At 33.2% G+C, this 15,749-nt stretch overlaps 3 protein-coding genes and 1 long non-coding RNA gene across 4 annotated transcripts in view; all 4 read right to left on the reverse strand.

The window, feature by feature from the left end:
- Positions 1-545, reverse strand: part of LOC107614894 (TMV resistance protein N-like) — a 4,155-nt gene extending 3,610 nt beyond the window's left edge. Inside the window, exon 1 of the mRNA XM_021111726.1 lies at positions 326-545. Within this exon, the coding sequence (XP_020967385.1) occupies positions 326-545 (220 nt within the window). The remainder of the gene's footprint in view (positions 1-325) is intronic.
- Positions 7,599-8,948, reverse strand: LOC110266227 (disease resistance protein RPS4-like). The gene is made up of 2 exons (XM_021110456.1): positions 7,850-8,948; positions 7,599-7,745 (listed from the first exon to the last, which is right to left on the reverse strand). The coding sequence occupies exons 1-2, from the start codon at positions 8,869-8,871 to the stop codon at positions 7,649-7,651; spliced, it is 1,119 nt and encodes a 372-aa protein (XP_020966115.1). The 5' UTR covers positions 8,872-8,948; the 3' UTR covers positions 7,599-7,648.
- LOC110266228 lies at positions 11,878-12,622 on the reverse strand. Its single transcript, XR_002353296.1, has 2 exons — positions 12,473-12,622; positions 11,878-12,253 (listed from the first exon to the last, which is right to left on the reverse strand). It is a non-coding gene; the product is annotated as an uncharacterized LOC110266228 (long non-coding RNA).
- The window catches only part of LOC107614895 (TMV resistance protein N-like), a 3,677-nt gene continuing 1,718 nt past the window's right edge, over positions 13,791-15,749 (reverse strand). Inside the window, exons 3-5 of the mRNA XM_021111727.1 lie at positions 14,841-15,636; positions 13,930-14,295; positions 13,791-13,825 (exon numbers count right to left, since the gene is read on the reverse strand). Of these exons, the coding sequence (XP_020967386.1) occupies positions 13,791-13,825; positions 13,930-14,295; positions 14,841-15,636 (1,197 nt within the window). The remainder of the gene's footprint in view (positions 13,826-13,929; positions 14,296-14,840; positions 15,637-15,749) is intronic.

Consider the following 15,749-nt stretch of genomic DNA (forward strand, 5'->3'; position numbering starts at 1 on the left):
ACAAAAAAATTCGAAAAATATATAAAAGAATATCCATTTAGTATGAAAAAGAAACATTCTGATACTTAGCAGAAAGAACATCCATATATATTAACTCGTAGAGATTTTGGATTCACCCAGAGGTATTTGGCTGGTTTTTAGCTAATACCCTTTTGTTTCCCTAGCTTTGTTTAAAATTATATTAATAATTAATTAATTTTAAATTTTTTAAATTCAAAATTTAAAAAATTTAAAATTGATTAGGTAAATCTAATTAAAACCTATAAAAACCTTCGTCTTCTCTCTCACATTAACCTACCCACCTCCAACAATCACACACACAGACCCCTCTCTTCCATCGTCAGGCCTCTCCGCCTCCCCACCGTAACCGTGCTGCGCAACGCATCGATGGATCTCACTTCCAGATCTGCGGCTTTCAGGTAAGGGGTGAGAGTGGGAACGTTGTTCATGGATGTGTTCAAGCACTCTATTTCAAACCACTTACCCGCATAGCACGCGGGATCATTCATTCCAAACAGGTAAAGGATCTCAAATTCTCCACACATGGAATCACACTTCGGTGAGATTGTGATTTGTGCAGATTCCGAAGTATGTACAAAGCATAGAAATGTTAGTATGATTTCAAACGCAAGTTGAAGAAACATTGCATGTGTTGTAGCAAAAGAATGCATCTTGGAGTGATATTCCTCAGATCTTCTCAATGATGAGGGGGAATGCGCATTTAGTTCTCCTATAATTTGGTGGATATTTATGTCACTTCGTTGCTCTCTGCGTTTTGGGATATTAGGTGCCGTTTTGATGATTAAAGAAACTGCAAACTACACACTTGATCTGAGCCAAAAGGAGCCCTTGAACAATTACAAAAATATAAAAAAAATATTCATTTAATATGAAAAAAAACATCCTAATACTTAACAAAAGAAATATCTAGTTATATTTTAGCAAAAATAATTAAATATCTATAAAATTTAAAAAAAATTATGAAATTCTTAAAGAAATAGAGACATCCACATTTGTAATAAAAAAAATTCGAAAAATATATAAAAGAACATCCATTTAGTATGAAAAAGAAATATTCTGATACTTAACAGAAGAAACATCCATATATATTAATTCGTAGAGATTTTAGATTCACCCAAAGATATTTGGCTAATACCCTTTTGGTTCCCTAACATTGTTGTTTAAATAAACAATATCTACCAAACCCATCACTTTTTACTTGGTAATAAACAAGGTTGCGAGAACCGGACCGGTCAATAAACCAGTGAAGTCGCTGGTTCAATGGTTCACTGGTTCGACCGGAGTTCAACCGGAGTTGAACCGGTTTAATAAAATATTAAATAAAATTATTAAAAACCCTAAAAATAATTTTAAATATATAAATTCAATAATTTCTAACTTAATAAAATTTAAAATTTCACATAATAAATTATCCATAACTTAATATTAGAGGTTCACAAACAACTTCAAACATCAAAGTTTATTATTAGAGGTTCACAAACAACTTCATAATTTTCTGCCTTTTTTTTTATTTTCCTCCAAAAGCCTTTTGAATTAAAGTTCAATATCTTCAGTTACTTTGTTATCAACTTTAATTTGTCCAGGGATTTTTGCAAGATGATATTTCATTCTATATATCCCCCCTCCATTGTAAGTATTCAAGCAGAAAATACATGCATATTGAGCCTTGTTATTTTTGTCATACTTCACTATAAAATATTGCCAAGCTGAATTAGATTTACCTCTGGATGAACCAGTTTGAGAATCTTGAATAGCATTATCTTGTGGCTGTGGGTTACTTTGTGATTGTTCCATCTGTAACAATCAGAAAATCAAAGGCCAAAAAATAACTTCAGAAAACCATGTAATCCATATAAACATGAAGCAGCAACCAAAATCATGTAATCCAACATGAACAAATAAATAATTCAGCAACCAAAATCATGAAGCAGCAACTCATTTCATCGTGAACAAATCATGAACAGATACCAAATCATGAACAGCAACTCAAACAGAATTTTTCTGATGACCTCATCATGAATCCAGATAATGAATCATGAACAGATACCAAATCATGAATCCAGATAACAAAACATGAACACAGATAACAAAACATGAACATAGATAACAAGTCATGAACAAAAAAATTATAAAATCAAGCACAGATAACAAATCATGAACAAATCGCAAGCTAATAAATCATAAAATCAAGAACAGAAAATCAGAAGGCAGCGAGGTGGAAGGAGGAGGCGACGATTAAACAGGAGGCGAGGTGGAAGGCGCAAACGAATAAGAACAGAGTATTACCGGTGGCGAATAACGGCGACGAAGGAGGAGGCAAGCTCGGCGACGACGATGGAAGAGGTGAGCTCGGCGATGACTAACAAGGAGGGGAGCTCGGCGACGGCGAAGAGGGGCCGTGGGACGGCGAAGAGGGGCTGTGGGATGTGGGATGCGGTGGCGATGGCGGTGGGATGCGGTGGCGATGGTGGTGGCTATGCGACGGCGAAGAGGGGCTGCTCGATCGTGGCCCGTGGGTGCTTTCTCTTCCCGTGGTGGCTATGTTGTGCTTTCTCTTGTGAGAGTGTGAGACTGAGATTAGGATTAGGGTTCGTTGCGTTTAACTTCTCTTTTTTTTTTTTTACCTTCAAAACGACGTCGTTTAGTAGTTTAATATCCAAACCAAAAACTGTTAAAAAATCGGACGGTTCTCCCGGTTCATCAGTTAACCGTCGGTTCGACCGATTTTCTCATCGATTTTTTGTTAGGCGATTTCTGACCTTACTTGGACCGGCTAGGTAACCAATTTTCGGTTTTTCCAGTTGAACCGACCGGTCTGATTCGATTTTCAGAACCATAGTAATAAATTAATAAAACTAGGATTCTCTCTTCTTTTTTGGCCTTCTAGCTATAGGATTTATACTTGTGGCTCAGGAATGTCTATGTGTTATTTTTTATATATATATTTTTTCACCATCCACGTACCTAATAAAATGAACATCTATCAAATTTTATTGTACTTTTACTTAATTCCAATCCAAATTAAATAAACATCCACTTTAAAATGAAAACAACCATTTGCATACCTAATAAAATGAATAACAATTCAAGACGGCGATCCTGGAGTCGTAAACAGAAATTAAAGGTGGCGATTCAGGGAAGGTAACAGCAGCGACTGTAGGAGAAAAAGATCATGAATTAATTATGGCAGCAATTGCGCGGGTTTCGCGGGATGACAACATCTCAGAAAGACAAGTACCGAATGTGATGGCTACCTTTGGTGGCGACTGTGGAATGCGGAAGTGAACCGGCAGCGTCTTCGTTCGGAACGCGCGGTGCCATGCAAGGAAGAAGAGGGCGAATGATGGCTTCGCTTGCATGGTCAGTGGTTGCTGCGGCGCATGGGGAGAAAGCTGTGATGACGCGGCAGGATGGGCAAGTCTTCGTCCAGAACGTGCGGTGCAACGCAGGGGAGAAGAGGACAAACGGCAGCTGCGCTTGCATGGTCGATAGTTGCTGCAGCGCGCAGGAGAAGAAGTTGTGATGGCACGACGGGGCAGGGTGGAGGCGATGCAATGAAATTTGTGCGGCGCCACGGAGGATACTGGGCGACAGCTAGTGAGAGATGGAAAGTGCAGCTAGAGAGAGAAAAAGAAGGTTTTCTAAAATAAAATTAGGATTAATTGGCGTAATATTTTTTTTAATGAATTTTTTAATTTTAAAATTAATTTACCTTTTTTCTAATCTGTTATTCGCATTATTTCCTATATGTGTTGTTCTTTTATACTTTTTCTAATACAAAATAATTATATATAGGTTAGCATTTTAAGAGGAATTAGATTCAAAGTAATTATAGCTACATATATATAGAGATCATTCAAAATATTCTCCCGTCCAAATGGTAAATAATCTTTTATAATTCTTTGTTCACAATCAGCAGAATCAGATGTAAAGTTAAGGACCCAGCTGAACTAGAAACACCAATTTTTGTTCACTTTTGTGCTTCCATTTCATGCTCTTTACTCGCAGTTTCCCGGTCACTATCGTTCTGGTTAAAATGCTTATTAATTGTTTTCCAGAAAGTTACTTTTTAGGTCCTTGTTCACATAATGTAAATTTGACATTAACCCTATGATAAAAATAGTTCAATTAACAGATGATAAAGAAGGGAACAAAAAAAGGAAAAGACCAATCCGTTAAACAATTATAAAATGGTAACGCATAAAATGAATAAATAAATAAAGTATTCAAGTAGGGTACCAATATATTATCTGTCAATTTCTGCCAACTTTTATTTATAATTGTGTTTTATGGAAGTGTGTTCGTGGATGTGTCTAATAATTAATATATTTTAAATACATATATAAAGAGACACATCCAGAAAATATATCTATAAAAACACTTCTATTAAACACAGCTATAAAAAAGACATTTTTATTAGACACATCCACGAACACACTTCCATAAAACACAATTATAAATAAAAATTGGCAGAAGTTGGCAGATATGCTGTTGGTAACGTAGCAGAACTGATTCAAAAAACCATAAGACTATCATGTATCAAAAAGTTAAGAACAAAAACATATATATGCGTGTGTTTTATATACAGTTATTTATAATTTGATTATTTTCAAATAAAACTGAAATAATTTGGATTACGTATAAGAAAGTGTTCAATTCCTAACTTATTTATTCTTAGAAGTAACAAGAATTTGAAAATATTATATCTGTTAATTTATTGTCAATAATAATTAATATTAGAATATAATTAGGATCAATTAGGACCAATTAGTATATCTGAATATTTATTATAGAATATTACGTCTTTATTATTACGATTCTTTTAACATCTATAAATATCCTTCTATATTGTATCATTATAGACAACTTGAATAGACAACTTAAATACACTCAATAATACACAAATCATTTTTCCAGTCTAATCTCTTGTTTTTAACATGGTATCAGAGCTATGGTATCCTCCTTGAAGAGGATAGATTATTTTCCTTGCGGTGAAATCACCGTAGTTTTTGCATTTTTTTTCTATGTCATTCTTATTTTCCTTTTATCACTCCTTTGATACTTTTTCACCTCACCGACTAGCCTATTTTCTCTGTCTTATGTTTTTTTGAGTCGAATGATCAAACGCCATTGTCATCCGCTGCTTACCTATTCTCATGAAGAAATCATATATTTTTTGCTCTCGTGGCAGTTCCGTCTGCGTTCTCTCGTGGCAGTTCCGTCTGCGTTTCGTCTGTGTTTCCTTGTGGCAGTTCCGTCTGCGTTTCTTTCTGGTAGTTCCGTCTGCACTTCCTTTAGATAGCGGCAGTTCCGTCTGAGCTTCCTTCAGACAAGCGGCACTTTCGTCTGCGCTTCCTTCAGACTAGCGGCAGTTTCGTCTGCGCTTCCTTCAGACTAACGGCAATTCCGTCTGTGCTTTCTTCAGACTAGCGGCAGTTCCATCTGCGCTTCCTTCCGGCAATTCTGTCTGCACCTGTTTTATCAGTTTATGCAGTTTTTTTTTCTCTTTATTTCATTGTTTTAAATAAGTTTCAAACTCAAGTTGTCACTTGAGTTTGAGGGGATGTTAGAATATAATTAGGATCAATTAGGACCAATTCGTATATCGGAATATTTATTATAGAATATTACGTCTTTATTATTACGATTCTTTTAGTACCTATAAATACCATTCTATATTATATCATTATAGACAATTTGAATACACTCAATAATACACAAATTCTTTCTTCAGTCTAGTCTCTTGTTTTTAACAATTAATATTAAAGACATTTCCACTAGAAGATACATATATAAGGAGATATATTTAAAAAATACATCTACAAAGATACTTCTATTAGATACCATCATAAAAAAGACATTTCTTTTAAATACATTTACAAAAATATTTCTATTAAATACAACTATAAGTAAAAGTTGGCAAAAGTTACCAGAATCCTTATTAGTCATGTAACGAGATTGTTAACATAATAACATGCAGTTATATTGTGTGTGAGTTGAATTACAGTATAAAAGTAATAAATTATTGTGTACTCACCAAAATATATAAATTTTAAGATATAAATAAGCTGTTGGTATCAATATGAGAAGTGATATATAGTAATAACAAGAAGCAATTCTATTTTGCTTCTTGAGTCTTGGCACACTAAGTTTGGGATTTAAACTGGACTCGGAAATTGTACAAATGAATTAAATGGATAAACAAACTATCACGCAAAATGGAAACGAGCATCTGCACATACATACTACACACGGTATTGACACTAAAATAAGGAATGAAATAATATACCAAAGGTTGCATGAATTCCATTGTTAGAAGATTCGCAGAGTTAAAAAATAAAAAAATATTCTAAATAGCATTAAGTTAAGCTATACCAATACGAGATAATATACTTGTTAGGGGTGTTCAAAACCGATCCAGACCGAATTAAACCGCCAAACCGAATCGAAAAAACCGAGAATTAAATTAATCGAAAATCGAAAAAACCGAAAAAAACTCATTTTGCGGTAACAAAGGTAACAGGAACAAGGCGAAGTTTCATATGTGGTAACATACTATTTGTGGTCCAAAACCTTTGAATTAAAAATAAAAATAAAAAAATTTGAAGGTTCAACTCTGATTCAAGAACTTATTGAAATGCCAGTTTCTCATGCTACAAGGAAAGCGGGGATTAGTAGCAGTTTTATTAAAGTTGGCCTGTTTGTTGGATTTTAAAATTCTACAGTTTGACCTATATAATTAAATAGACTTTATAAATATCCACGATTTTATTTAATAAACAAAATAAATCGAGCCTAATTGGGTTTAATAATTAATATTTGACATGCATGCATAGCTCCTCTCCTTTTTCTTTTTCATTTCTCTTTTTTTTAATAATTAATATTTGGTTCTAAAATAGAGAGGTTATAAAATTATAACCAAAAGTTAAAGTGAAAAAAAAGGGGTCAAAATCAAAAGTAACAAGATGGAGCACACTAATCTATGAAATATTTGTTTTTGAGTCTACACTAGTCTATCAAATTGAAATGGACTAATAGCACTAGCCTGTTTTGATTATGGAAATTGGCCGAGGCCCCAAGCCCAACAGAAAGTGTAGCAATTCACGATCTCCTCTAGTCAGCATGGCGTCTTCTACCTCTGGCCATTAACAGCAAGCCCAAGCTTTTGTTTCTTTCATTGTTATTCATATAGATAGGGCAGCGTTTTTTTCTTTTTTTCGGTTTTGCAGCAGCGTGTATGGAATAGTCTGTGATAAATATCACAAAATTCAAATATCCGCAATTACGACCATCATAACCATGATCACATTTATAATTGCAGCTGCAATTTAAACCCTAATAGGATCCATCCAAACTAGCTACTATCTTTAGAAATATAATTGGGAGACAAATAGAAAATAACAAATAGAAAGAGAGAATAGTATCTTTAGAAATATAACTGAGAAGGTCTGACACCCAAAAAAAAAAAACCCTGGGAACTGGGAAGCACACTTTCTTTATATATACATATAAAGAAAAAAGAAGATACTAACATAATACAATATTAGATAGAATATCCAGTCCTAGGTTATTAATAAAAGGAATGTAATCAAAATATGTACCTTTAAACTGAAATTGCTCATAAGAATTAATTGTAAATGGAGTACACATTGTACCCCAATTTGATCTCCGCGCTAAGAGAGCCTCCATCAAATTGAATGTGCAAAAGTTGTTCAAGTTTTTTCCTGTTCATTGAAAATATTAGCTAAAGCATGCATAAATTAAATTAAACTTATTTGTTTAACACTCAGCTATAGTAACCAATTAATTAATTAATTAAAAAAATTACCTCAAGTTTTCTACTGATTCAACTTCCGTTAAGCTATGCTTAAATTTCTTTGCTGGAGGAACTAGTTCTTCCCCTTCATCATCAGATTCGAACCCCTTTTCTTTATGTGGAGATGCAATGGCTTCTAACTCAAAAACATCCCTGCTTCTCTTGAATCTGCACCCTCTTGATTCCTCCTCCATATTTGGGTATATCCAACGGATGCCGCACGCTTTTATCGCCACTTGCTCCTTGTTTGGTAGCCGAGCAAAGAACTTAACTTCCAGATTTGCATTCTGGTCATCATCATCAATGGCCTTTCTTCTTCTGATTATTTCCATTATCTGCTTACAGCATTGCGAATCATACCACAATAGCACATGATCCGACAAAAGATTCATCTGAAATCCAATGTAAACACAGTTTCTCCACCTCAGTGAGGACAAACTTGCTTTATGGATCCTCTGACCCCAACTTGTTTCCAAGTAACATTCAAAGCCAAAACTCATTTCAATGTCACCCTTATCACATGGTTGTATCGGAGGAACAACCAAGTAGAAAATGAAACCAGAGAAATTGGAACTTAGCGGCAATTGAATGCTGATGGAATTTTGTGAAGAGCAATGATGGAACAAGTCATCAAGTTTACTTCCTCTAATTGGCAAGAAATAACAAACCTTGCCAACACTGACGTCATGCTCACTAAGAAAACTATCACCATAATCAACAATGAATTCTTCATTTCTGTTTTCTTCTAATGTTGGTGATAGTTGTTGTGCTTCAGCCCTAACAATGGCATCCTTCAAAATGGTAAAGCATGACTCTTCCTCCAACTTCACACAGTTCAGGAATGCAAAAGTAGTACCCTGCTGTCTTTTTAATTGTTCTCTCGAACTTGACACTGTCCTCAAAGATCTGCAGTCCCAGGCCTTAAAAGCTTGAAGGGAAGGTGGAAGCTCTGGTACAAGTTGTAACCTTTCACAGTGACGAATAAAAAGAAGTTTGAGCCGAGGAAGATTCTTAATGCTTTCTGGAAAGGTCATGATATTAGTGTCATGAATGGTTATCAACAACAATGATGATAACAAAGAGATGTTGTCTGGGAGTTCAGTTAAACTTTGACATCTCTTGTCCTATTCAACCATATTTTGATAAAATAAATAAATAAAAATGAGAGAAACTTGTCAGATAAGTTTAGAAAAATCTGAATAGAATTAGATATCAGTATGTTTAATCTTATATTATTAGCAAGATACTCACTTATAAATAAAGTGTTGTTAGTTCTATTGAGAGATTATTATATATATTTTTTGTGACTAATTATTATGTTCTTTTGAAATATATTCAATGTGAATATGAAGTCTTGTAGATAAAAAAATATATATTCACTTAAAAATTGCAATAATTTTCTGATCATGGCATACTAAAAAAATTCCTAGTTCACTATGGGTAATAATTGGTAGTATGAACATAATTTCATCATTTTCACCGTAATAAATGAATCCAAAATTAGTTTTTTTTTCCCTCTGAATATATACTTATTGTAAATAAATGTCAACATATCATCACCAGTACTTTAATTTAGTTTTTTACCGAAGCTCCCATAGAACAAAAGCCTCTTAACATTTAAGGTGGATTAAAAGAAAGACAAGCCAATAACCATATCAATATATAGCATTTTATGCCAGCCCCATATCCACACCTAACAACAACGCAATAGTTAGATGACAAGAAATAAAACCCCCAAAATGAGTACCATTTAAGTTTCTCATTAACACTGCATATGTTGCAACACTAAAAATATGTTGCAACACTAAAAACGAACCACCACATACACAATAATTTAACAGGAAAATATTACTCTGATTTTGGAGTGAGCTTTCTTTATATCTCTTCTTCAGTGTCTGTTCTCCACCACTGTTATAAAATTGACAATAAATTAATTGTGGTGATGATAGATATTGTTGCTAGGCATTGTGGTTGTTATAGTATAATGTTTTTCTTGTAATTTGAATTGGAATATATACTGCAACCTATTATAGCATGTTTGAAGGTATGATACAATTATATTGCAAGCAAATTATGTAAATTTCTATCACACTTAATTTCAGTCTGATAACAATTATCAGCAATATTGCAACTACAATAATTATAACTGTAGACCATAATTTAAAATTAACTTAGCTATAATGTGAAAATTAAACTGTTCGAGAAAAAACAGCAATATCATCAAATAATATAAGTAAAAGCTTAGTTTACATAATGAGGCAACTTACTAATAATCTTTGGAGCCATTTGCCAATATAGAAAGCAAAACAATATACAAAAAATCTTCGGAGCCATTTGATAATATCCGAATCCCAACAATATGCATCCACTCTTTCTCCAATTCTCTAAGACAACAATATAAATTTTTCATTATCCAACTGTCGTAAATATACACATTTAATAGATTTTTATTATGATACAATAATTAACCACACAAACAAACGATGTCAACTATAGGACTGCATTATAAAATTAAACTGATACTCTTAATTGGTCTTAAAAAATTTTTAGTCATCTATAATATTCTCTGTGATTTATATTTATTGTTAAAGTGAAAATACTCCCAATACAATAAAAAATGTTAATATGTTCATTTATATATAATTAGACAAGAGTATGGAGAACTTTAATATCATACAACATTAAAATTAAATCCTTTAACTTATTTTGATATTAAAAAGGATGAATATTACAAAGTGCCACACTTTTGAAAGATATATTTATAAAAGTGAAGCAGAGAAGCTTGGTCAACCTTTACAGAGTAAGAAACTATGAAGAACTATTTAAGAAAAGGAAAGTACGTGAAAGTTGTGCTGAAAAAAATGAGGAAAAAAATAAAAAGAAAATAACGAGATATTAATGAAGGGATTATCGATGGCTTGGTATGCAAGGCAAGCATGAAAAACAGAACAAGAAGGAATGTGATCTCTAAATATTGGAGCTTTGAGTATTGTATCAAATTGTTCACTAATGGATCCACACCCTTTTATCACTACTTCCTCTTTATCCACTGTTTGAGCAGCGAACTCAAACATAAGGAAAGGATTGCAAGTGGTTTCCCTCTTTGTCTCTTTGATTGCTTCCATTATCTTGTTGGAATATATACTCTCCATCATCCAATACTATCATATATTCATATGATCTGACACCATTTTGAATACAACCATCATGTGTGGTCTATTGTGAGAAGTTGTTATCCATTCTCATTTGTTGCAACCCTTTTCCATGTTGCATTCACATCCAAATATCATATGCTTATTCCAATGGTTGCTATATTGGTATTGTGAACAGTAGCATGCAGACAACAAGGCAAGAAGAAAGCTTCTGATTTGGAGGAACTTCAACAATGATCGAAGCTTCTGTAGAGTAGTAGTGAGGAACCAATTATTAAGTATGCTCTCTTTACTAGGTAAATGGTAGAAGGAGATATTATCATTTTTTTCTTCATTATTCGGATATCCATCATTATTTGCAATAATTTCTATGCTAGATTTCAAGTCTCTCAAAATGATTTCATATGCATGATCATCCAACTTTGGGCAGTTATGGAAACTAATGAATGCCTTGTGTTTTCTGGGTGGTTTACTGGTTAAACTTGAGACTGTCTCCAAAGATTTGCAGTTGTTTACACAAAAGAACATGATAGACGGGGGAAGTGGAGTAGGTATGTATTAAAGCATTTTACAGATTAAAAGAGTTATGAGCTTCTGAAGATTCCCAATGCTTTCTTGCAAACTTGTAATGACATCACAATTCTGTAATGATAATATTTGTAATAATGGTAAGACATGAATGTTGTCTGAAAGTTTAGAGAACTTTACATTACAATAAAGTTAATTCCTTGGCAGACAAGAAGGCAGGGGTGTATATGTCGTGTTCATGTTTTGGCTCCTTGAGTACCATTGTGTTGGCAAAGTTTTGAGGAATCTTCTCAAGAGAGTAAATGATGTTAAAACCGAATCATTCAAGACTTTTGAGATGCATAATGGTTACCACACCTACGTCGCAAACAAGTTAAGTATTGTATTGAAATAATGACATCCTGAATGATATAACATTTATTTATACGGTCTCCCTTCATGACTCAATTATCATCAAAACCCGTCTTCTAATAATAGATAATATCTTATTATGAATATAAAACAAAGCATGAAAGTGGCAAAAACAATATGCAAATTAAACTGCACTGCCAAATTGACAGGGAAAATTGAACAACGATAAAATGAGCAAAAATAAGTAATGATGTGTTCTCAGAGAAAGTGTGCTATAAAGTGACCAAATAGACCACTATTATAACAATAATGAACTAAAGGAAGTACAACTGTTCCCCACAGAAGCTTTCGTGTTGGATGGAGTTGTCATATGATATGTTCTTCTCTGTAAAAGGCAGAAAAAATAAGTTAAAAGAAAGAAACACATATATATGAGTTGAGCCAGCATCCACTGCTATACTTTCTTTAATTTCTTTTCTCTTCTTTATTTTTTTGATAATCACAAACCAACTCAATTAAAGAGAAAAAAGGAACAAGTACACAAGAAAAAAAGGAAAGATATTGCATAACACTTAGTCTGCAAAAGAAATGAGAGTTACTGTACCTTAATTTAACAGAAAGATATTATTCTGTTTTGGAGTGATATTTCTCTATATCTCTTCCTCGGTATTTGCTTTATAACACTGTTATAAAATCGATAACATAAAAATTAATTGTGGTGATTTTAGATATTATAGCTTTTACAATAACACGCATTGTGGTTTAAAAGAAAAAAAGGAAAAAAAGAAGATACTACCATAATACAATATTAGCTAGAATATCCAGTCCTAGGTTATTAATAAAAGGAACGTAATCAAAATATGTACCTTTAAACTGAAATTGCTCATAAGAATTGATTGTAAATGGAGTACCCCAATTGAACTGGGAAGCACACTTTCTTTATATATATATAAAGAAAAAAAGAAGATACTACCATAATACAATATTAGCTAGAATATCCAGTCCTAGGTTATTAATAAAAGGAACGTAATCAAAATATGTACCTTTAAACTGAAATTGCTCATAAGAATTGATTGTAAATGGACTACACACTGTACCCCAATTTGATCTCCGCGCTAAGAGAGCGGAGAGCCTCCATCAAATTGAATGTGCAAAAGTTGTTCAAGTTTTTTCCTGTTCATTGAAAATATTAGCTAAAGCATGCATAAATTAAATTAAACTTATTTGTTTAACACTCAGCTATAGTAACCAATTAATTAATTAATTAAAAAAATTACCTCAAGTTTTCTACTGATTCAACTTCCGTTAAGCTATGCTTAAATTTCTTTGCTGGAGGAACTAGTTCTTCCCCTTTATATCCAGTCCTAGGTTATTAATAAAAGGAATGTAATCAAAATATGTACCTTTAAACTGAAATTGCTCATAAGAATTAATTGTAAATGGAGTACACATTGTACCCCAATTTGATCTCCGCGCTAAGAGAGCGGAGAGCCTCCATCAAATTGAATGTGCAAAAGTTGTTCAAGTTTTTTCCTGTTCATTGAAAATATTAGCTAAAGCATGCATAAATTAAATTAAACTTATTTGTTTAACACTCAGCTATAGTAACCAATTAATTAATTAATTAAAAAAATTACCTCAAGTTTTCTACTGATTCAACTTCCATTAAGCTATGCTTAAATTTCTTTGCCGGAGGAACTAGTTCTTCCCCTTCATCATCAGATTCGAACCCCTTTTCTTTATGTGGAGATGCAATGGCTTCTAACTCAAAAACATCCCTGCTTCTCTTGAATCTGCACCCTCTTGATTCCTCCTCCATATATGGGTATATCCAACGGATGCCGCACGCCTTTATCGCTACTTCCTCCTTGTTTGGTAGCCGGGCAAAGAACTTAACTTCCAGATTTGCATTCTTGTCATCATCAATGGCATTTCTTCCTCCAATTATTTCCATTATCTGCTTACAACATTGCAAATCATGCCATAACAACACATGATCCATCATAACATCCATCTGAAATCCAGACCCGAAGTCGCAGTGCCATTCTATTGAGGACGAACTTGCTATATGGGTCCTTTGGCCCCAACTTGTTTCCAAGTAACATTCAAATCCAAACCTAATTTCAAGTTCTTCAACCATGTTACATGGTTGTATTGGAGGAACCACCAAGTAGAATATGAAACCAAAGAAATTGGAACCTTGGGGCAGTTGAATAGTGATTGCATTTTGTGCAGAAGAAGCATGGAACAAGTCATCAAGTTTATTGCCTCTAATTGGCAAGAAATAACAAATCTTGCCAACATTGATATTATCCTCATAAATATAATCATCACTATCATTATCAACAACAGTGAATTCTTCATTTCTGTTTTCTGTTCTTGTTGCTGATAGTGATTTTGCCCTGATTTCCATCCTAGCAATGGCATCTTTCAGAATGGTATAGTAATTTAGGAATTTAGGAATATAAAAGTGGCTGAAATGAATATATGAAAAAAAGAAAAGAAAAACAAAATAAAAAATCACTTTACCAACCTTTTAAATATATTACAGAAGCATATAATGCCAATTTTTTATAGTAATAATAAAATAAACAAATTAAAATATAAGTAAAAATTTAGGTTTTGAAAACTGCTTAAATAATTTAATTGATTTGACTAAATTTTTATTTAATGGTTCTCAGGTCTTAACTATTAACTTTACATAAAGTTCTAAAATATATTGTATCAATTTTTTCTACAGTATTCATTCTACTACAAGAATAAGTGACTATTATTTAAAGTAACAAAATTAATTATTCATAGAAAAGTACACAGAACACGAGAAGATGTTCCGTGTTTATTTTCGCTTGAGTTTTGAACGGAAGAAAAAAAAATCATTGAACATGTACAACAATATATTTATGATAATTTAGTATTATTGAATAGACGTGTAACTTTTCTATATATTTATGCAATTTTCTATATGAAAATACCTTGCCGTGTTTTTGGTGGTTCACTTGAACTTAACACCGTCCTCAAAGATTTGCAATCCCAAGCCCTAAAGCAATGAACGGAAGGTGGAAGCTCCGGAATAAGTTGTAGCATTTCACAATGACAAATAAAAAGAACTTTGAGCCGCGGAAGATTCTTAATGCTTTCTGGAAAGCCTGAGATATTAGTGTTATGAAAGCTTAGGTACAACAATGATGATAATGAAGAAATATTGTCTGGGAGTTCAGATAAGCTTTGACATCCATCAAATTTCAGTTGTTTTAGATAATGGAAGATAGGGCTAGGTAGGATTGTACGTAAGGTGGCCACTGAGTCAGATTCTTGGTTATTAGGGTCTGAAAGCATGATTTGATTGGTGTACTTTTCAGGAAGATCCATGAGGAGATCGCTGATTGGAAAGGAGAAGTTCACAAGATGTTGAAGATGCACAATTGATGATGGTAGTTGTTTCAAGGCAGTTGACCTCAAATGCACATGAATATCAGAATGATCTTTTGAAATTGGGATTGAGAATTCTTGCAGATTTGGGCAGCCATAGGCAACAACTTTTTCAAGGGAAGTTGAACAGTTGTTGCTGCTTAGGCTCTTAAGTTCTTTGCATCCATACACAGCTAAAAATCCAAGTTTTGGAAGGGAGAAAATAGAAGGATGAACATGAGGCAAGCTTTCACAATGATTTAGCCATATTGCTTTGAGATTTGGAGAACCTGAAAAATCTGGACACTCTATCATTCGCTTCGAACCACTGAGATAAACTTCCTCCAAGCTCGGTAAACTCTGCAATCACATAGAATGCACAAGTGAAAACTTTAAAATTGATAAAGATGAGATTTGAACTCAAACTCTCTTTGCTATTAGATTATGCTGTTCTTTATCATTTTAAATGATTA

Source organism: Arachis ipaensis, chromosome B09, assembly GCF_000816755.2.
Source record: "Arachis ipaensis cultivar K30076 chromosome B09, Araip1.1, whole genome shotgun sequence".
Lineage (NCBI taxonomy): Eukaryota > Viridiplantae > Streptophyta > Magnoliopsida > Fabales > Fabaceae > Arachis > Arachis ipaensis.

Bases quoted from the DNA above. Each gene is read 5' to 3' on its own strand.
- LOC110266227 (XM_021110456.1), bottom strand. From the start codon at position 8,871: ATGACCTTTCCAGAAAGCATTAAGAATCTTCCTCGGCTCAAACTTCTT. The intron at 7,746-7,849 runs GTAATTTTTTTA...TTCAATGAACAG, and splicing joins GAATCAGTAGAAAACTTGAG to GAAAAAACTTGAACAACTTT.